Source organism: Erythrolamprus reginae, chromosome 1, assembly GCF_031021105.1.
Source record: "Erythrolamprus reginae isolate rEryReg1 chromosome 1, rEryReg1.hap1, whole genome shotgun sequence".
Taxonomy (NCBI): domain Eukaryota; kingdom Metazoa; phylum Chordata; class Lepidosauria; order Squamata; family Dipsadidae; genus Erythrolamprus; species Erythrolamprus reginae.
Genome location: NC_091950.1, coordinates 24,526,464 through 24,548,499, shown reverse-complemented (window position 1 = coordinate 24,548,499; position 22,036 = coordinate 24,526,464). Strand labels below are relative to the sequence as shown.

Genomic DNA, 22,036 nt, shown 5'->3' with positions numbered 1-22,036 from the left:
TAGAGAGCATTACAGTAGTCGAGCCTCAAGGTGATGAGGGCATGAGTGACTGAGCAGTGACTCCCGGTCCAGGTAGGGCCTCAACTGGTGCTTTTGTTTTCCTTTCATTTAGTTTCATTCATTTGCTTTGAAGATATTGGAGACGATTTTAAAATATGTTCTCTTTTCCCCGAATGTTTAACATTCAGGGATAGACTTTGGCCCTGCATTCCATCTTCACTACCAAAGGCAGCAGCTGTTCTTAAACTTGTGGTCCAGCTGAGTCAGAAGAATTTGCGTGTTGAAATGGTGCATGAGGAAGAGCAGTAGAAGGCTGGGTGGGAAGAATAACTACCAGGGTGGAGCTTAAATTGCAGGGGACAGTAGGTCCTCCTTTGAGTCAAACTCAACATTAACGGGGTGTTGTTGTCAACAGTACAGAAATGTGTTGCTTCCTTCCAAGATGTTTCCAAGTTTGGGATTTCTGGTGACCTCCCATTCAAATATTAATCTGATATCTGACTCCAGATAAGTGGAATTTTTATTGGGGTGCTGCCACCTAACTGCCCATGAGAAGTTGCAATGGAATTAAAGACATAGATCCAGAACCGAGTATAATTTTCAATATTGACAGTTCTTAGGAAGAAATGTTCACAAGAAAAAGAGATGGCATTGCCAGTGATATTCTGGAATATGGCATTCCCAAAATATGTAAGGCCTCTGCACATCATTGGTTTGGAAAGATTTGAAAAACTTACATTTTCTCCAAGCTGGTGATGAAAACGATTGTGTTACTTCTCCAGCAGTTTTCATTAAATCTAGTCGTGTACTTTCTGGTAAGACTGTATTTGATTGGTTAATTGCAAGTTATGAGTTGATTATATATACATACATATATACTACATACATAAAAAGTAAAGGTTCCCATCGCACATACTTGCTAGTCAGTGATGGACTTCTATGGGTACGGTCAGGTATGCAGAACCGGTAGAGAACTTATGAATTTTTTTCTTTTTCCCCCTTCTGGGCTCTGGGTATGTTTTTCCTATTGCAGGAAATGAGGTTGAATGTATACAATTTTAGAAGAGCTGTGCGTGTGTGTGTGTGTACATACATTTTATTTTTGTGTGCCTGTGTGTAATATATATGTACACATATGGCATATATACATTGAATTAAATTGTATATTTTGGATGTTCAGTAATAGTAGGGGAGCCGCCAGGCACCCTAACCCAAACCCTTGACGTGAGTGATGTCAAGTTGGCCACCTTTAAGTCAGTCACATGACCTTTAAGCCAGCCCCCCGGTCACATGATCGTCAAGCCACTCCCACCTGATCACATGACTGGCAAACCACACCCACAAAATAAGCCACGCCCACAGAATAGTAGTAAAATTTTTTGCAGCCCTTCACTGGTGCTAGTCGTTCCCAACTCTAGAGGGCGGTACTCAGCTCCATTTCTAAGCCGAAGAGCCAGCATTCAGAATATAAGACACACCCTAATTATCAGCCTCTTTTAGGGAGGAAAAAGGTGTGTCTTATACTCTGAAAATACGGTAAGTTTAAGCAAACCATGATTACCATGCTCAACAAAGCAGATTGTATATTGGGAAAAATTAGATATTAGATATTATTAGGTAATCAGAGCTGATCCAGAGTGCCTTCAGTGGAGGAGACCCTGATGGAAGTGTTCTGGATAAATGTTCATGTAGCACAGCCAACCCTGGAATTTTTCTTAGGAAAGCACCTTACCTAGTCTTCGGAGAGGGGCGGCATACAAATCTAAGTAATAAATAAATAAGTAATAAATAACAGGGTAGTTGGAACCAAAAGGCCCGAAGCTGTAATTAACAGTTCAGCATTGCATGGGTTCCCTGTACTTTCATTTTGATCAGTTAGATGCCTTCAGACATCCCACTATGTTTTGGGACACTAGTCTACTTCTACTGTAGTCCCTGACACCTGCTATCTGGAAACTAGCTGCCTCTGAAACTTGAATTTGTATATATCTATTATAAGCTATTTTCTACTTCCCGGCATCCATCTCATCATTTTTGAACCCACATTTAATGGTAGCCATCATCACATCTTGAGGCAGCAATTGAGCGTAGAACTGGCATTTGTTTTTCTTTCTTTTTTTAAAATAACTTTTCTTAATCTTGGCCACTTTAAAATTATGGACTTTAATTTCCCAAATTCCCTTCATTCTGTAGCTGGCTGAAGAATTCTGGGAGTTGTAAGTCCACACATCTTAAAGTTAGCACGGGTAAGACATCCTGGTTTAAGGCAAGCACACTCTTCCTAAATATCACATCTTTAAAAACGTGGCGGGGAAGGGGAACCCCAAAATGTAGAGAATAATTTCATTTTTCTTCCAAGGACATCAGCTTAGCCTCAGAGAAGAGACTGAAAATATGACTCACCTTTGATGTCTTGAAAATACTAGCCAGGCCATATGTATCTGAGTCCATGATCTGATTAACAAAGCATGCTAAGTTGTATGGTGCTTTGCAAACTGCAGTGCAATGGATAGATTCATTAGATATCCAGAACCATAGAATTCTAGAGGCAAAATGGATCCCTGAACTTAGGGTAGGAATCTAAACTGAAGCATCTTCACACCATAATATAACAGGTTATACTAAAGATTAACACAATAAGTGATATCTTCATTCAGTGTGCAAGTGGATTCACATTTGGCACTATGCTGTGATGTTGGCTTAGTGTCTTGCTAAAACTCATCCAATTGCAGACAGTGGTATAGGAATCCAGTTTGTGTCTTGTGCTATAAAGCCAAACAATTTTACTGTTTGGTAGATTTTTATTTAACATGTTTAAATCTGTTGGTTATGTTGGTTTATAAACCTTGGATTCTTATTTGAACAAATGACCCACAAAATAGCATGCTAATTAGGCAAAGTGAAAAATGGCTTATATCTTGTCAAGAATGTAAAATATTTTAAAAGCTTAGGGCAGTGATATACTTTGCTTACATTGATTAACATATTGCTAAAACTCAGCCAGTTATAGGTCATGGGGTAGCTATAGTTTGCCTCTTGCATTCACCTATCTGCCCATTTAGAGATTGGATCTCTCCCGTATCACTTTTCCATAAAGTGTTCATGTGCTAATCATAATTAAATAAATTATGATTTAGCATTACTGTATATAAATTCCACTACAAGCTGGTTTTTGTACTAAATTACAACACCACATGCTTGGTTTTCATCGTGTCTTCTTTGAATCAGATTTCTTTTAAGTCGTGTTTTACAATTTATTATGTGCAATTAAAGACTCTTATGACTTAGAACAGAATAGAAATCTTTATTGGTCAAGTGTGATTGGACACACAAGGAATTTGTCTTTGGTGCATTTGCTCTCAGTGTACATAAAGAAAAAAAGAATCATAAGATACAACACTTAGTGATAGTCATAGGTTACTAATAAGAAATGAAATTGTACCAGGAAACAAATAAAACAATATAAATTATAAAGATAATTATATGGTTATGACATAGTTATAGTCATAAATGGTAAGAGATAGGTAATAGAAAGGATAAGAATAATAATAGTAATACAGAGTAAATAATTTGACAGTGTTGTACGAATTAGTTGGTTAGCAGAATGATGGTGTTTGGGAAAAAACAGTCCTTGTGTCTGGTGTGCAGTGCCCTGTTGAGTAATTTTGAGGGTAGAAGTTGAAACAATTTATAGATTAGAATAGAATTCTTTATTGACCAAGTGTGATTGGACACACAAAGAATTTGTCTTTGGTGCATATGCTTTCAGTGTACAGTAGTCCCTCACCTATCGCTGGTGTTACGTTCCAGACCTGGCCGCGATAGGTGAAATCCGCGATGGGGAATTTATCGACTGATAGTACTTATTTAAGTATTTATATTGTAATTGTTTGGTAAGTTTTCATTGTTTTAAGTGTTTATAAACCCTTCCCACACAGTATTTATTTTAGATACAGTATTTAAATACAGTATTTACAATTTTAGATATATATATATATTTTGAAAAACCTGCCGATCGAGTTCGGCGGGCTGTTTAAATCTGCCGATCGACTTCCTCAGAAACCCGCGATGAAGTGAAGACGCAGTAGGTGAAGCACGGTATAGCGAGGGACTACAGTACACAAAAGAAAAGATACATTTGTCAAGAATCATGAGATACAAAACAATGATTGTCATAGAGCAATGATGGTGAACCTTTTTTCCCTCGGGTGCCCACGCCCATAATTCAATGCCTGGGGAGAGAGAAAATAGCTCCCCCCCCCGGAGGCCCTCTGGAGGCTGGAAATGGCCTGTTTCCCAACTTCTTGTCGGCCCAGTAGGCTCGTATTTCATCCTCCCTAGGTTCCAAAGGCTTTCCTGAAACCAGAGGAGGGAGGATAAAAATGCCTTCCCTCATCCTTCCAGAGGCTCTCTGGAAGCTAAAAACGCCCTTGCAGAGCCTCTGTGCGAGCCAAAAATCAGCTGGCCGGCACACACATGCACGTTGGAGCTGAGCTAGGGCAACTGCTCGCGTGCCAGCAGATATGGCTCCACGTATCACCAGTGGCACCCATGCCATAGGTTCGCCATCACTGTCTTAGAGTACAAATAAGCAATCATGAAAGTATCAATATTAATATAAATTGCAAGGATACAAGCAACATGTTACAGTCATACAGTCATAAGTGGGTGATAGTAACGATGAGATGTTCAGGATGTGAGGAGTCTGAAGATATTTTCACCGCCCTCTTTTTGACTCGTGCGGTATACAGGTCTTCAATGGAAGGCAGGTTGGCAATAATAGTTTTTTCTGTACTTCTAATTATCCGTTGAAATCTGTGTCTGTCTGGTTGGGTTGCAGCACCAAACCAGACAGTTATAGAGGTGCAGATGACAGACTCAATGATTCCTCTGTAGACCTGTATATTGGGCAGTTTGAGTTTTCTGAGTTGGTGCAGAAAGAACATTCTTTGATGTGCTTTTTTGATGACGTTTTTGATGTTACGTGACCATTTTAGGTCTTGAGATATGATAGAACCTAGAAAACTTAAGATCTCTACTGTTGACACTGTATTGCCTAGTATTGCAAGAGATGGTACTATAGGAGGATTTCTCCTAAAATCTACCACAATTTCTACGGTTTTGAGTGTATTTAGTTCAAGATTGTTCTGATTGTACCACAAGGCTAGTTGTTCAACCTCCCATGTGTATGTCTGGAATGAGACCAGTCACTTTGTATCATCTGCAAACTTCAGTACTTTTATAGAGGAATTTGAGAGGCAGACATTGGTGTGTAGAGAGAACTGGAGGGAACGTACAGCATTGGGGGGCACCTATGCTAATTGTATAGATACCTGTTGTGATTTTGCCTAGCTTCACCTGCTGCTTCCTGTCTATTAGGGGGCTTATGATACATTTACAAGTGTGGCCAAGGTAAAGCTAGCTGACTTAGTTTAATTAAAAGAATATCTGGAATGACGGTATTGAATGCTGAGCTGGTGTCTACAAAGAGGACCCTTGTGTGGGTCTTAGGAAACTCAAGATATTGTAGGATGTAGCGCAGAGCCATATTAACAGCATCATCTGTTGATCTATTTGCTCGGTCCTATTCCACTTTATAGAAACATAGAAACATAGAAGATCTCATGGTCCATCTAGTCTGCCCTTATACTATTTCCTGTATTTTATCTTACAATGGATCTATGTTTATCCCAGGCATGTTTAAATTCAGTTACTGTGGATTGACCAACCACGTCTGCTGGAAGTTTGTTCCAAGGATCTACTACTCTTTAAGTAAAATAATATTCTCCGTACTGAAGGAGCGGGTCCAGCAGTCACATGGGTTGCTCATGTCCAATCCGGTGGAACTGAGCCTAGTGTTAAAAAAGCTTGCCGGATCCGCCCCTTCCCCAGAATTCGCTCAGTTCGCATATCCTGCGGTTGTATTGTGATAGCTCGTTCAACATTCTAACACCTTCCCTTCGATCTTTTCCTTCAAAAGTAGTAAGAATTGTTTACCATTATTTATTTACTTGCACTAATAGCGCCAGCCGTTTGTGGCTCGGCTTTTTTCCTTGGGAGAAGTTGCGGTTTCGTTTTCCCCCGGCTGTCTTGCCGTTTACGATCCCCGCTGCCGCTTGTGGATTCTTTTAATCCTTTGGCCTGGAGGTCTTGGTGCAAGTATTGATTCATTGATTCATTATTGTATTATTGTTAAAGGGCTTAAGAAATACCTCCTGCGGAGTGAGACGCTTGTTTCTAGTCTCCTGGACTTAGTCGATCGCTTCCCCTTTAAGAATTCTATTACGGAGCGATTTTTCGGCGCGAAGGCCTTCGCGCCCTTTTTAAATTTAGGTCTCTCGTGTTGGCCTCCTGCCAGCCGCGTAGGCCTCAGTCCACCGCGTGGATCCCGGAGTGGGCTTTGGGACGCTCAGGCTTAATTCTCCACCGGCTAAGCCTCCAACCAGAGTGCCTTGGTTACTTTAATTAAAGTTTAGGGAGGCTGGCCACGCTGTATTTGGGGGCACGAACTCTGGGTTTGCCCAGATTGTCCTCAAGTCTCAGCAGCTCCGAGGCCTCGGAGCAGGATCCATTCCTCTTGGGAAGGCTTTGAAATTCTTCTCCCTAATTATTCAGTTATTTGGCTCAGCCTGGTCTTCTGTTAATTGTCAGACTATGGCTACTTTTCCCAAGAGAGGCACAACTAAAGGTCCCAGAGAGGCCAGGCCTACAGGCGATGAGATTACCAGTATCCCCCAGGCCTCGACCTCCTCTTCTTCAGGGGCCCGCCCCTCGACCAAGGTCACCAGGGCTGAGAAGAGAAGGGACCTAGCCCTACAAAGAATCCATGACAAATCAGCAAAGCGTTTGAAAGTACAGGCCCAAGTACTCAGTAGTCAAGACCCCCCAGAGACTTCTAGTCTGCCTCCTTCTGGGGTCCCTGTGTTATCTCTGGATGAGCCAAACCTAGACAGACCCCAACCTAACCTATGGGGAATAGGTCCAGAGGAACCAGATCTTATTGAAGATTCCCCCCAGCCAGGATCCTCCCAGGCCCTCAGGGATTCTTCTGCCATTCCTGCTGATATTTCTAGTTTACCTCCTGAATTCCAATCTATTTTTTCTGTGTTGTCCAAGGCCATTGATGCTAAATTCTCTACCATCAATGAGCTTCCCTTACCTCCTCCACCTCCTCGTCCCTCCCGCCCCTTGGGTTCTTCCCCAGCGGTTAGAGCTCCTATTCAGGATGATTCAGATTCCTCTCAGGACGAATATGAGGATATGGAGGAGGATGAGGATCCCTTTCAAGGCCTCTCAGATGATGAGGAATCCCAAATAAAGGTTCCTTCTCCAATTACTATTTTTCCTTCTCAATTGTTCAAATCTCTCCTCCTCAAAGCTAGAATTTCTACGGGATTGGCGGCCCAGGAGAAACAGGCCTCCACATCCACTGATCCCCCGGAGGAGAATTTACCTTACTTCACAGAGGAACAGGAGGATAACGAGGTAATTCCTATGCCTAAATTGTTTAAAGATGCCTTACTTAAGCAGTGGGATTTCCCAGCCTCTGGGCTTAATCCCTCAACCAAGGACAGAAAATTGTACAAACTTTCCTCTTCCTATGAGGAGCTCCTATCCTTTCCTAAACCGGATGAACCTGTCAAGATCCTTCACTCGGCGGCTGCTGTGCCAGGCGAAGCAGAGGAAGTCCTCCGCCCAGAGGACAAGCGGATTGAACAAATGCTCAAAAGAGGATTCACCGCAGATTCCTGGGCCATTAAAAGTTCTGCAGCGGCTTCCTTTTTCTCCAGAGCCATGCTTCTGTGGCTTCGCCAACTTCAACAGCATATTCCTCCCGATGACTTGAGAGGTCAACAAGACTTCAACAAGGTCTTTGCAGCTGCTCAGTACGTGGCTGATGCCACTTTACAATCTACTAGATTTTCTGCTAAGTCTATTGCAGCTTCTACAACGGCAAGAAGACTCCTATGGATTCGCCCTTGGCAAGCGGGAGTACGCCAGAAGTGGCAGTTATCCCTGGGACCCTTAAAGCGCGACCTTCTTTTCGGTGATCTTCTGGATCCACTCCTCACGGAAACCACGGACAAGAAGAAAGTTTTGGGTCCAACCACCAAAAAGGCTACCAAAACGCAGTCCTTTCGTCGCCCAGGGCGTCAGCAAGATCAAGCGGCTTCCTATCAGAGATCTCCAGGTCAGTATTCCCCCCGCTTTCGTTCCCAAGGTAGGAACTCCAGGGGCAGAGGTTTTCGCTTCCAAAGGGGAGCGTCCTCTAACAGGGCTTCAAAGAAACCTAGATGGTAATTTTTCCTCAATTCCCATAGGTGGTCGCCTAGCCCATTTCGCCTCTAATTGGCGTCTCACCTCCAAGGACCCCTGGGTCATTGACACTGTTCAAACAGGCCTTCTTTTAGAATTTATTTCTCCCCCCCCGAAACGTTTTATTTCCTGCCCTTCTCCCAGGTCCTCCTCAGATTGTAACCGTATGGAGGAGGCCATTTCCCACTTATTGTCCATCAGAGCCATTCAACCGGTTCCTTCCGGTCAGAAGGGTCTAGGTTTTTATTCCATCCTATTTATGGTTCCAAAATCCTCCGGAGGTTGGAGAGCTATTTTGGATTTAAAGAAGCTGAACCTATTCATCAAATATGGGAAGTTTAAGATGCACTCCTTATCATCTATTTTGGCCGCCATCCACACGGGAGATTTCATGGTCTCTTTAGACCTCACTGAGGCCTACCTCCACATTCCTATAGCCAAATGCCACAGAAAATTTTTACGTTTCTCCTTTCAAGGCAGGCATTTCCAGTATAGGGCGATGCCATTTGGCCTTTCCTCGGCCCCTCGGGTTTTTACAAAGCTCTTGGGGTCCCTGGCGGCCTATATCCGGGCGTCTCCCATTCACATTTTATGTTATCTTGATGATATTTTGATTCATGGGAACTCCCTAGAGAAAGTGAAAACAGACCTTTCTGTCACCATGTCAGTCCTTCAGGACCATGGATTTTCCATCAACTTTGATAAAAGTCATCTCCAACCTTCCACATCCATCTTACACCTGGGATCCATTATTAATTCAGAATCCTCCCAGGTCTTTCTCTCTCCCGAGAGAAAATTCAGTATAGGCGAGTTAATTTCTTGCATTTTATCTAAACCTTCAGTATCCATAGTATCCCTGTCTTCCCTTTTGGGGAAGATGGTGTCATGCATAGGCATCATTCCCTGGGCTCGCCTTCATGCTAGGGAACTACAGTGGCTCCTATTACCCTTTCAGAGATCGGGGCACAGCAACTCAAATCGTCGCATTGTCATCCCACCAATTGTTCGCAGATCCTTCAAGTGGTGGAAGTCTCCGGCCATGGACAAAGGATCCCCGTTCAGGTGCCCGGATCAATTTGTCATCACCACAGATGCCAGTCTATCGGGATGGGGCGCCCACGCCCAGGGGATGATAGCCCAGGGCACGTGGTCCCCGGAGGAAGCTTCCAAGCCAATCAATTGGCTAGAGTTAAGAGCCGTTTCCCTGGCTCTGAAGCATTTCTCTCCTCGCATTCCCAACCGGCACGTTCTCATTCTCACCGACAACATTGCCACAAAAAGCCATATCTGCAGACAGGGGGGCACGAGATCCAAGGCCCTCATGAGGGAGGCCCTCAAGTTAGGCCTTTGGGCGGAAAAACATCTTCGGTCGCTCCTAGACGACCACATCTCGGGGAGCCTCAACGTCCAGGCGGATTGGCTATCTCGAGCAACGATAGACCCAGGAGAGTGGAACCTCCATCAAGACCTGTTCCATCAAATCAGCCTCAGATTCGGCCTACCAATTCTGGATCTCTTCGCGACCAATGCGAATGCCCAACTCCCTCGCTTCTTTTCCAGATTTCCATCCCCGGGAGCGGAAGCAATCAATGCCCTCCGGAGCCCATGGCCTCCAGGCCTACTTTACGCATTCCCTCCAATTCCAATTCTCCCGGATGTGATTCACAAGGTCCTCACCGAGAGGGCCCGAGTAATCTTAATCGCCCCTCATTGGCCCCGCCGGCCCTGGTTCGCGGATCTCCAACAGTTGTCCGTCCAGGACCCTTGGCGACTCCCCGTTTCGGGGGATATGCTGCGGCAGGGGGCCTCATTCCATCCAGACCCGGAGTGGTTCCACCTCACCGCCTGGCTGTTATCAGGAGAGACTTAGAACTGCGTGGTCACGACCCCGATACAGTGGAGGTCATTTTAAAGGCCAGAAGGGGTTCGACCAATCGAATCTACGACCACACGTGGTCCAAGTTTCACCAGTGGTGTCTACAGGAAGGCCTTTCTCCCCTGTGCATTCCCATACACAGAATCATTTCCTTCCTTATGCAAGGTTTCCATAAAGGACTTTCCACCAGCACCCTCCGGCGTCATCTGGCGGCCATTTCCTCTGTCCTAGGGGGCCCCCGCAGACAGCCTCTCCGATCCTTCCCAGAAGTTCAGGAATTCCTCAAGGGCATAGCCAACCTCAGACCTTCCAAGGTCCACAGGTATCCATCCTGGGATTTGCCACGGGTTCTCCACTCCCTCACGCAGGCACCATACGAACCCCTAAAATCGGCGTCCCTCAGATACCTATCCTTTAAAGTAGCATTTCTGGTGGCTATTACCTCTGCCCGACGCATTTCGGAGCTGGCTGCCCTCTCAATCAGGCAGGACCTTTGTCAATTTCATCAGGACAAGGTAGTCTTGCGACTGGACCCCACCTTCTTACCCAAGGTCAGTTCCATGTTCCACAGAACTCAGGATATTGTCCTACCTTCCTTCTGCCTCCAACGAGACCATCCCTTGGCAATTAGATGGCACACCCTGGATCTCATTAGAGCGCTGAGAATCTATATCCAACGCACAGGACCCTTTCGGAGGTCAGAAGCACTTTTTATAGCCTATCACCCCAGAGTCATGGGTGCCAAAGTGTCTTCAACAGTAATAGGCCGTTGGATCAGAGGGACTATATCTAAGGCCTATGAGTCGGCCTCCCTCTCAGTTCCAAGGAACATCACAGCGCATTCCACCAGGAGCGCAGCCACCTCGGCCGCTTGGGCGACTCAAGCCCCGTTGGAGGAGGTCTGCAAAGCAGCCACTTGGGCCTCGCCAAATTCCTTCATCAGGCACTACAAGATTGATTCTTACGCTTCAGCGGACGCTGCCTTCGGCAGAAGGGTACTCCAATCCGTTATCTCACACGATAGCAATCTAATCCCACCCTAGGGACCATCTATTGGGTATGTCCCATGTGACTGCTGGACCCGCTCCTTCAGTACGGAGAATAGGCGTTGATTGCTTACCTGAACGCCTCTTCTCGTACGGTGAGCGGGTACAGCAGTCACTTCCCGCCCTTGTATGTGTCTTCTTTACCTTCCTATAACCTTCTTCCTCTAACAATGAGAGTTGAACACTACAGAGCTTCACAGCTGAGCCTAGTCTATGGATTCGCGAATTCTGGGGAAGGGGCGGATCCGGCAAGCTTTTTTAACACTAGGCTCAGTTCCACCGGATTGGACATGAGCAACCCATGTGACTGCTGTACCCGCTCACCGTACGAGAAGAGGCGTTCAGGTAAGCAATCAACGCCTATTTTCTCATGTTGCTTTTGATCTTTCCCCCAACTAACTTCAGATTGTGTCCCCTTGTTCTTGTGTTCACTTTCCTATTAAAAACACTTCCCTCCTGAACCTTATTTAACCCTTTAACATATTTAAATGTTTTGATCATGTCCCCCCTTTTCCTTCTCTCCTCCAGACTATACAGATTGAGTTCATTAAGTCTTTCCTGATACGTTTTATGCTTAAGACCTTCCACCATTCTTGTAGCCCATCTTTGGAGAATTTATAAAAATTAATTCTCTATTATTCATCCCGTTTATCTGTTTTGTCCAGTTTCACCCATTTATTTTCGAATAATTGCAGCTCCATTAATCTTTCAATTTGAAATGCTTCCCCATACAGCTCCAAACTATTTGCTCGGTAGGCAAATTGCAAGGGGTCTAGCAGCGGATCCATGATGGTTTTCAGGTGGCACAGCACTAGTCTTTCAAAGGTTTTCATAACTACAGGTGTTAGAGCCACCGGTCTGAAGTCATTCAGTTCCTTGATGGAGGGATTTTTCGGACTGGGATGATAATAGAGCGTTTGAAGCAAGAAGGAACTTAGCACACGTTTAGTGATTTGTTGGCTTGTCTCAATTAGCTAGGCTATGAAACCTTCGACAATACCGAGCAGAGAATTTTAACAGAGCGTGGATGTGTTATATAGCCAAGACACAGACTTAGTTAAATAAGTATTATTTACATATAAACAAAATATAAACAATCCAGAATAAGCACGAAGCAAATACAGAATAATAAGCACTGAGCGATTACAAGATAAAAGCACAAAGCAAAATACAATACAGTAGTACCTCTAGATACGAGTTTAATTCGTTCCAGAACCAAGCTCGTATGTCTATCAACTTGGATCTCGAACGAATGTCTTTAGACTTTGTTTTTCCCCTGCCGAGATAACCAGAAGCAAGGATTCTTGCGCCACCTAGTGGAAGCTTGGCTCGTATCCCGAATTTGAGCTCAGGTGTCGAACATAAATTTCGCTCCTGTCATGGCTCGTAACTTGGAATACTCGCATGTGGAGCAGCTCGTATCTAGAGGTACTACTGTATAGATAACAAGCACAAAGCTTATACAAGCACGGAGCTTAAACAGAACTTCCCCTCTCTCAGGCAAAAGTAAAGGAAGTGACTGAGCAGAATAATGAGCTTTTATAGCTTCAATGAGGAAGTGATGAAACAGCCTTGAATATTAACTCTTCAAGTACAAGTTAACTCTTTGAGTGCACATTAACTCTTTAACAAGTTTAGTACAGTTTACAATATGCAGTTTACAATGGCAATCCCTAACAACCATGTACCCTGTACTAGCATGATTTATTGAAGATGGGAGCCAGTTGGTCAGCACAAGCTTTTAAGCAAGAAGGAATGATCTTGTCTGGGCCTTAGCATGCGGAGTGAATCTTGCGAATATCATCATCATCATCATCATCATCATCAGCTATATGTTAAGGAAATGTGTTCAGTCTGGGCAAACTAGTTTCTCCAAGGTGACTGGCTTTCTGCTGCCCTGACTGCCTATTCAGAGTTTGGTGCTTAATTGTAACTAAGCAGCTTAACCACTTTCACACCCTGTCCACTTATTGGTGTACAGTGTTCCCTCGATTTTCGCGGGTTCGAACTTCGCGGATAGCCTATACCACGGTTTTTCAAAAAATATTAATTAAAAAATACATTGCGGTTTTTTTCCCTATACCACGGTTTTTCCCGCCCGATGACGTCATACGTCATCGCCAAACTAATATTTTTTGCAAATAAATAACAAAAAAATTAATTATTGTTAATCAATAATTATGTTTATAAATATCAGGATCACTTAGTGTCTTATTCAATGGTGAGTACCAGTAATAATGGTGAGTAAATGGTTGTTAAGGGAATGGGAAATGGTAATTTAGAGGTTTAAAGTGTTGAGGGATGGCTTGTGATACTGTCCCTAGCCAAAAATGGTGTATTTACTTCCGCATCTCTACTTCGCGGAAATTCGACATTCGTGGGCGGTCTCGGAACGTATCCCCCGCGAAAATCGAGGGAACACTGTAATCCTAAATAGCCATGGACTTTGTGTCATAGAGACAGCTGTGGGCCCAAAGTCTGCTTTTCTGGAGCTGTTTGGCTACCATTTCCCCTTAAATCCCTCACCGTCCTGTGGTTCCTGGCAACCTGTTAAGTATTCTGTCATCACCAAGCCAAGCCTTTGCTACGTCAGACTTGAAGAATGTTGGTAAAGACTTACCACCTTGCTTGTTTTTTTAAAAGTTGTCATTGTTATTAATGTGTGTTCTTATTATTATTATAAATATAATCCACACTCAGAGTACAAGCCCTAACTTGGATTTTGCCCGCTCGGAAAGCTCTCCTGGTTCATGATTGCCTGGGAACACCTTTTCCCCAAGATGGCACTCTTCAAATATGTGAGGGCTGCTAAGAATCCTGGGAGTTGAGGTCCATCTGTCTTTCTGGAGAGCTCCCAGGAGGAAAAAAAAATCTGTCTTAAATGTTGTGGAAAAAAACACACCATCACATGGCGTTTAGTCAGCTGGGAAGTCCAGTCCCAAGTGGACATGGTATACATAGCTACATGTCTTTGGAGAGCAACTTTATTTGTACATGAGAAGTAAGTTGGTGCCGTGGATAAAAAGATCAAGCAGCCAAATTAGAATAGAATAGAATATGTGTTGGAAATGTAATAAGACTCAAGGCACCTTCTTTCATCTAGGGTGGTTATGTCCAGAGACAAGAAAATATTGGGAAAAAATAAATAATTGGTTGTGTCAAATAACAAATACAAAAATAGAATATACGCCAGAGTTTTTTCTACTGGGTATTATGAGAGGTGCCTATTCTAAAAATGTAAAATATTTAAGCTTGCATATTACAACAGTTGCAAGGATTGTATTTGCACAGAACTGGAAAAATCCGCAAATACCTGAAGACAATGAGATCATCAAGAAAATATACGACTGTGCAGAGATGGACAGATTGACAATGGAGCTTAATAATTGAAAAGAATCGGATTATTATGAAACCTGGACAAAATGGTACCAATGGACAAAAAAAAAAGAAACTTAAAAGAAGCATTGAAATAAAATATTAAGAAATCTAAAAGCAATTAAAAGACAATATCGATAGGAATGTATATAAGATGTAGATTCATCTGTAAATATGATTATGTACACTTTCAAAAAAAAGAGGAAAAATTTAATAAATATATATTTTTTAAAAAGAATAGAATAGCATAGAATTCTTTATTGGCCAAGTGTGATTGGACACACAAGGAATTTGTCTTTGGTGCATATGCTCTCAGTGTACATAAAAGAAAAGATACATTTATCAAGAATCATGAGGTCCAATACTTAATTATTGTCATAAGGTACAAATAATCAGTCAGGAAATAATCAATATTTCCTGATTGGAAATATCCAATAAGGATACAAGCAACAAGTTTGTCATGCTGTCATAAGTGGGAGGAAATGGGTATAGAAACGATGAGAAGAGTAATAGTAATAGTAGGTGCAGCCTTAGTGAATAGTTTGACAGTGGTGAGAGAATTATTTGTTTAGCAGAGTGATGGCGTTTGGGGGGAAAAACTGTTCTTGTGTCTAATTGTCTTGGTGTGCGGTGCTCTATAGTGTCATTTTGAGGGTAGGAGTTGAAACAGTTTATCTCCAGGATGTGAGGGGTCAGTAAATATTTTCACAACCCTCTTTTTGACTCGTGCAATATACAGGTCCTCAATGAAAGGCAGATTGGCATTACTGGTAATTGTTTTTATTTTTGCAGTTCTGGTTATCCTCTGAAGTCTGTATGCATCTTGTGTTGCAGAACCAAACCAGATACCCTGTTTCCCCGAAAATAAGACGTACCCCGAAAGTGAGGCATTTTTGCAGAATTTGCTAATATAAGGCACCCCCCGAAAATGAGGCGTAGTCAAGTTTACAAACGGTACGGTGGAAAAACATACGGTACCATTCAAAGCTGTTCATAGCGGTACCGTAATAATGTGGCGTCCCCTGCTGACCCCTTCCATCGCTTTGTACCGTCCAGTACAGCAGACAGTCTGCTGCTGTCTCACCGCCATTACAGTCTCCACTACAGAAGCTGCAATAGCGGGAGTATACTGTTGTACCACATAAGTGCCGTCGTTTGTGTGTGTGGGTGCCATACTGGCAGGTACCGTATGGTACACTTTCTTTGGGGGTGTCAGCTTTTCTGCCTGTGAATTTGTCTTATTTGAGAAATATAAGGCACCCCCCGAAAATAAGACATAGCACAACTTTTGGAGCAAAAATTAATATAAGACAGTGTCTTATTTTCGAGGAAACACAGTAGTTATAGAGGTGCAGATTCCAAAGGCAGGATAAGAGTGAGCCCTGGATTACCATGAATAGTGATCATTTTGTCGCATTTGGACACAACAGGAAGTTGTGTTCTAAAGGAAACTGGCTTACCAGGAAAGAATGGAGTGCTGGTTAATCTGCAGCCCAATTTTTTTATGCCAGAGAATGATGGTAAGGGAAGCTAGCTAGGAAAAGGAAGCTGATTATTTTATCTCAACCAAGATTCTTGGTTTTTTTACTTCCAAGGGATTGTAAACTAATGTGAGTGTTCAGCCTACAAATCCTGAAGCCTGGGGAGGGTAAAAACGCCCACCCCCTACCCTCCGGAAGACCGAAAATCAGCTGGAGCTAGAAGTGACATAGAAACATAGAAGACTGACGGCAGAAAAAGCCCTCCTGGTCCATCTAGTCTGCCCTTATACTATTTTCTGTATTTTATCTTAGGATGGATATATGTTCATCCCAGGCATGTTTAAATTCAGTTACTGTGGATTTATCTACCACACAGGACAAAACCTCACGTGCCCTTAGATATGGTTCCGCATGCCACCTGTGGGACCTGCGCCATAGGTTTGCCGTCACGGATATAGAGGGTTCTCGTTTGCTTTTTTTAACATGCAGAAAAGGCTTATACCACTGTCCGAGCTAAGTGGTAGGAAATCTGTAAGTCGGTGTTTCTCAACCTTGGCCATTTTAAGATGAGTGGACTTCAACTCCCAAAATCCCCCAATCAGCCAGTGTGAGAAACACCACTATGAGGGATTCCAATTCATGAAGAGTTAGTAGCCAATGGAAGCAAGGCCGGATCTGTTGATTTGAGGAACATTGAAGTCTGTGTAGTGGTTGACTGATTCTCTTAGAAACATAGAAACACAGAAGACTGACGGCAGAAAAAGACCTCATGGTCCATCTAGTCTGCCCTTATACTATTTTCTGTATTTTATCTTAGGAAGGATATATGTTTATCCCAGGCATGTTTAAATTCAGTTACTGTGGATTTATCGACCACGTCTGCTGGAAGTTTGTTCCAAGGATCTACTACTCTTTCAGTGAAATAATATTTTCTTGCGTTGCTTTTGATCTTTTCCCCAACTAACTTCAGATTGTGTCCCCTTGTTCTTGTGTTCACTTTCCTATTAAAAACACTTCCCTCCTGGACCTTATTTAACCCTTTAATATCTTTAAATGTTTCGATCATGTCCCCCCTTTTCCTTCTGTCCTCCAGACTATACAGATTGAGTTCATGAAGTCTTTCCTGATACGTTTTATGCTTAAGACCTTCCACCATTCTTGTAGCCCGTCTTTGGACCCGTTCAATTTTGTCAATATCTTTTTGTAGGTGAGGTCTCCAGAACTGAACACAGTATTCCAAATGTGGTTCTCTTGCTGAATAATACCCTGGCAATTTCCCATCTTTTGCTTTTTGCTGGATTTTTGAATGTAAAGCATTCTCACACAACATTTTCTCCTGCAGGATTACATTTGCCCAAGGTGCGAATCTGGTTTTATTGAAGAGCTGCCCGAAGAACCAAGGTAACAAACCTTTTTTTAAAAAAAACTTTTGAAAATGATAAATAAAGTGGGGTAGCTCTGGGTTGGGCATTTGACAAGTTTTCTCGAACTGTTTCCCCCCCACACACACACACACACATGTGAGGGGTTGGAACCACAGATAAAGCATTAGGATTGGTGGATAAGTGCTTGGTTTGTTTGTGTTGAAAACTCCCCATATCTAGAAAATATGCAAAGTTGATGAAGGTCCTTAGCGAAAATCTTCTTTTTCCTAGACCAGTGATGGCGAACCTATGGCACGGGTGCCACAGGTGGCACACGGAGCCATATCTGCTGGCACGTGAGCCATTGGTTTAGCTCAGCTCCAACGTGCATGGGTGTGCCAACCAGCTGATTTTTGGCTCACACAGAGGCTCTGGGAGGGCATTTTTGGCTTCCAGAGAGCCACTGGGGGGTGGGGGGGGGTGGGGGAGGGTGTTTTTACCCTCCCCCCAGCTCCAGGGAAGCCTTTGGAGCTTGGGCAGGGCAAAACACGATCCTACTGGGCTCATCAGAAGTTGGGAAACAGGCCATTTCTGGCTTACGGAGGTCCTCTGGGGCAGTGTTTCCCAACCTTGGCAATTTGAAGATATTTGGACTTCAACTTCAACTTTGAGATTCGACTACTGTAACGCTCTCTACATGGGGCTACCTTTGAAAAGTGTTTGGAAACTTCAGATCGTGCAGAATACAGCTGCGAGAGCAATCATGGGCTTCCCTAAATATGCCCATGTTACACCAACACTTCGCAGTCTGCATTGGTTGCCGATCAATTTCCGGTCACAATTCAAAGTGCTGGTTATGACCTATAAATCTCTTCATGGCATCGGACCAGAATATCTCCGGGACCGCCTTCTGCCGCAAGAATCCCAGCGACCGATTAGGTCCCACAGAGTTGGCCTTCTCCAGGTCCCGTCAACTAAACCAGCGTTTCCCAACCGGTGTGCCGCGGCACACTAGTGTGCCGCAAGACACGGGCAGGTGTGCCGTGAAGCTTCTAGGGAAGCTCCAGCTGGGCGGGGTGCTGCCGGCACAAACCTGCTGGGCCCCAAAGGAGGAAGGCAGGAAAAAGGAGAGCATAATTCTTCCGTTCCGCGTAAGGAGCTGGGCGTTGGAGTTTGGGGTGGGGAGCGATGAAAGTGCGGAGGCCGGCTCCGCGGCTGCCCCCACCCCCCAGTGCCTCCACTCCCCTCGCGCACCTGGCTTCTCACCGCGGACGCCCGCCCGCCCGATCTGCCCCTTTCTCCAGCTCCTCCCGCAGTGGTGGCTGCAACGGCGGCGAGCGCTCGGAGAAAACCTTCTCACAGCGGAGGTCGGAGAAGGTTCTTTGGAATGTCGGGGGTGCGTGCGTGCGTGCGCGCGCCCTATCCCCCAGCCAGCCTACCCAGAAAAAGCTTTGCTGGCCTCCGCAGAGAAGAAAGGAAGAGAGAGAATAAGAGAGAGAAGGAAAGGAAGAGAGAGAAAGAGATAGCAAGAGAGACAGAATGAGAGAGAGCGAGGAGAAAGAAAGAAAGAAACAGCAAGAGGGAGGAAGGAGGGAGAGCAAAAGAGAGAGGAAGGAAGGGAGAAAGAAAGGGATAGCAAGAGAGACAGAATGAGAGAGAGAGAGAAAGAGAAAGAAAGAAAGAAAGAAACAGCAAGAGGGAGGAAGGAGGGAGAGAGAGCAAAAGAGAGAGGAAGGAAGGAAGGAAGAGAGAAAGAAAGAGATAGCAAGAGAGACAGAATGAGAGAGAGAAAGAAAGGAAAGAAAGAAAGAAAGAGACAGCAAGAGGGGGGAAGGAGGGAGAGAGAGCAAAAGAGAGAGGAAGGAAGGGAGAAAGAAAGGGATAGCAAGAGAGACAGAATGAGAGAGAGAGAGAAAGAGAAAGAAAGAAAGAAAGAAAGAAACAGCAAGAGGGGGAAGGAGGGCGAGAGAAAGAGCAAAAGAGAGAGGAAGGAAGGAAGAGAGAAAGAAAGAGATAGCAAGAGAGACAGAATGAGTGAGAGAAAGAAAGGAAAGAAAGAAAGAGACAGCAAGAGGGGGGAAGGAGGGAGAGAGAAAGAGCAAAAGAGAGAGGAAGGAAGGGAGAAAGGGATGGAGAGAAAGAGGGAGGGAGAGAGAAATAGAGCGAAAGGGAGGAAGAGAGATTTTTTTGTCCAAACTTTTTTGCGCCCCCCCCCCCCCCCCGCTCAATGTTCCCCAGGATTTTGAAAATGTGAATAATGTGCCGCGGCTCAAAAAAGGTTGGGAAACACTGAACTAAACAATGTCGTTTGGCGGGTCCCAGCGGAATAGCCTTCTCTGTGGCGACCCCGACTCTCTGGAACCAGCTCCCCCCAGAGATTAGAACTGCCCTCACCCTCCTTGCCTTTCCTAAACTCCTTAAAACCCACCTCTGCCGTCAGGCATGGGGGAATTGAGGCATCTTCCCCAGGCCTATACAATTTATGTATGGCATAATTGTGTGTATGTCTGTTTTAATAATGGGTTTTTTAAAATGTGTTTAAATTATTAGATTTGTCATAAATTGTTTTATTTTGTTGTGAGACGCCCTGAGTCTACGGAGAGCGGTGACATACAAATAAAATAAAATAAAATAAAATAAAATAAAATAAAATAAAATAAAATAAACTCCCAGAATTCCCCAGCCAGCGAATGGAATTCTGGGAGTTGAAGTCCAGATATCTTCAAGTTGCCAAGGTTGGGAAACATTGCTCTGGGGGATGGGGAGGCTATTTTTGCCCTCCCCAGACATTGAATTATGGGTGTGGGCACTCGCACATCCGCGATAACGTGCATGCACACTCTTTCGGCATCTGAGGGAAAAAAAGTTCGCCATCACTGCCCTAGAATAACTGACGGCTTCCCTCATCCTTGGCCACAGAGGCCAGGAAGAAAAATGGTTAGTTTTCCAGCATTTCTGTCCCTTCTTCCAGGCCCACTTCCCTCAGAAGCCTTCACGAATGATCCCCTTTGTCTGAAGTTGGACGTGACAGCAGTCTGATTCCCTGAGTTTCGGGGTGGGTTCCTCCCGGCTGGGACCGGAGTGCTTAAACCGGTAGCGACTCGCCGCTGTTGACATCATGGATCTGGTTCGGTCTGTGCCAGTTCATGAGCGCCACCATCTTTTGGGGGGATTTTTCCCTGAATTTTTTACTGTTCGGAAGTTTTTTTCCTCCGCTGCTGCTTGAAAAGAGGTCCTCCTGCCTGCCCCCGGATTTATAATTTGATTTGATTTGATTGGATTGGATTGGATTTGTATGCCGCCCCTCTCTGTAGACTCGGGGCGGCTAACAACAGTAGTAAACAGCATATGACAATCCAATATAAACAGTTAAAAACCCCTATTATAAAACCAAACATACATACAAACATACCATGCATAAAATTGTAAAGGCCTAGGGAGAAAGAGTATCTCAGTTCCCCCATGCCTGGCGGCAGAGGTGGGTTTTAAGAAGATTACGAAAGATAAGGAGGGTGAGGGCAATTCTAATCTCTGGGGGGAGTTGGTTCCAGAGGGCTGGGGCCGCCACAGAGAAGGTTATTTATTTATTTATTTATTTATTTATTCATTCATTCATTCATTCATTCATTCATTTATTTATTAGATTTGTATGCCGCCCCTTTCCATAGACTCGGGGCGTGTCCCAACCGCCTGTAATTACAGGGTAATTAGTCCAGAGAGACACACACCACACGATAGAAGAAAACCAAAAGTCTTTATCCACAGAAAAGCAGAAAAAACTCTCTTTTTAAATGCCAAAGGGATTTTAAGGTACATACATGGCACAGGTTAAACGCAATCCAATTTCTCACCCAGTAACTGGGAAATTGAGTCCAAAGTCCAGAAAGTCCACGCACAATCTTGAACAGCAAAACCACGATCTTGACGAACTATGAATCAGATAAACTGCCACAAGGTTAAACCAGCACGCTGCTCTTTATATCTGTAGCACTAATTACAGCAGCCCCACCCAACCACAGGTGGCCACACTTATCTCCTGTAATAACCCTTCAATTGTTCTCTCCTATGCATCACTCTACGCATGCGTGGATGTGTCATAAGTTCTTGTTCAGAATCCAGGGATGATAAGGATAATTGATCTCCTCCTGGGCTGTCTGCCAAGCCCCCCTCTTCCAAGTCACCCCCACCTTCTTCTTCTTCCGAGGAAACTTCACTACCTGACTCTATAGGCAATAAAACAGGCCTATGACATATTGACGTTTCTCCTGCGTCCACCTCCACATCCCTTGGGGCAGGAGCTGGGCCAGAGCCAACCATAACAGTACCTACACTGGGAAACCTGAATCTGAGTTGAAAGTTCACATCCCTTGTCCACACACACAACAAACCTGTCATGTTGCCCACTCAGATTGTGCCAGCGTGGCAAGTCCTCCTTCCGCTTCCGCCCAGGTGGGTGGGCATAGGAGGGCCTTGAACCATCCAAAAGAATGCCTTGTGGCTGCATCTGTTCCCTCATGAAAATCCCCCCTCCCAAGTTCCCATAAACAACAGGCCTTCTGTAGATAGTGTGGCAAGCCG

At 44.3% G+C, this 22,036-nt stretch overlaps 1 protein-coding gene across 1 annotated transcript in view; it reads left to right on the top strand.

Moving 5' to 3' along the window:
• The window catches only part of RNF126 (ring finger protein 126), a 57,164-nt gene that overhangs the window by 6,650 nt on the left and 28,478 nt on the right, over window positions 1–22,036 (top strand). The window contains exon 2 of the mRNA XM_070747316.1: window positions 17,437–17,495. Within this exon, the coding sequence (XP_070603417.1) occupies window positions 17,437–17,495 (59 nt within the window). The remainder of the gene's footprint in view (window positions 1–17,436; window positions 17,496–22,036) is intronic.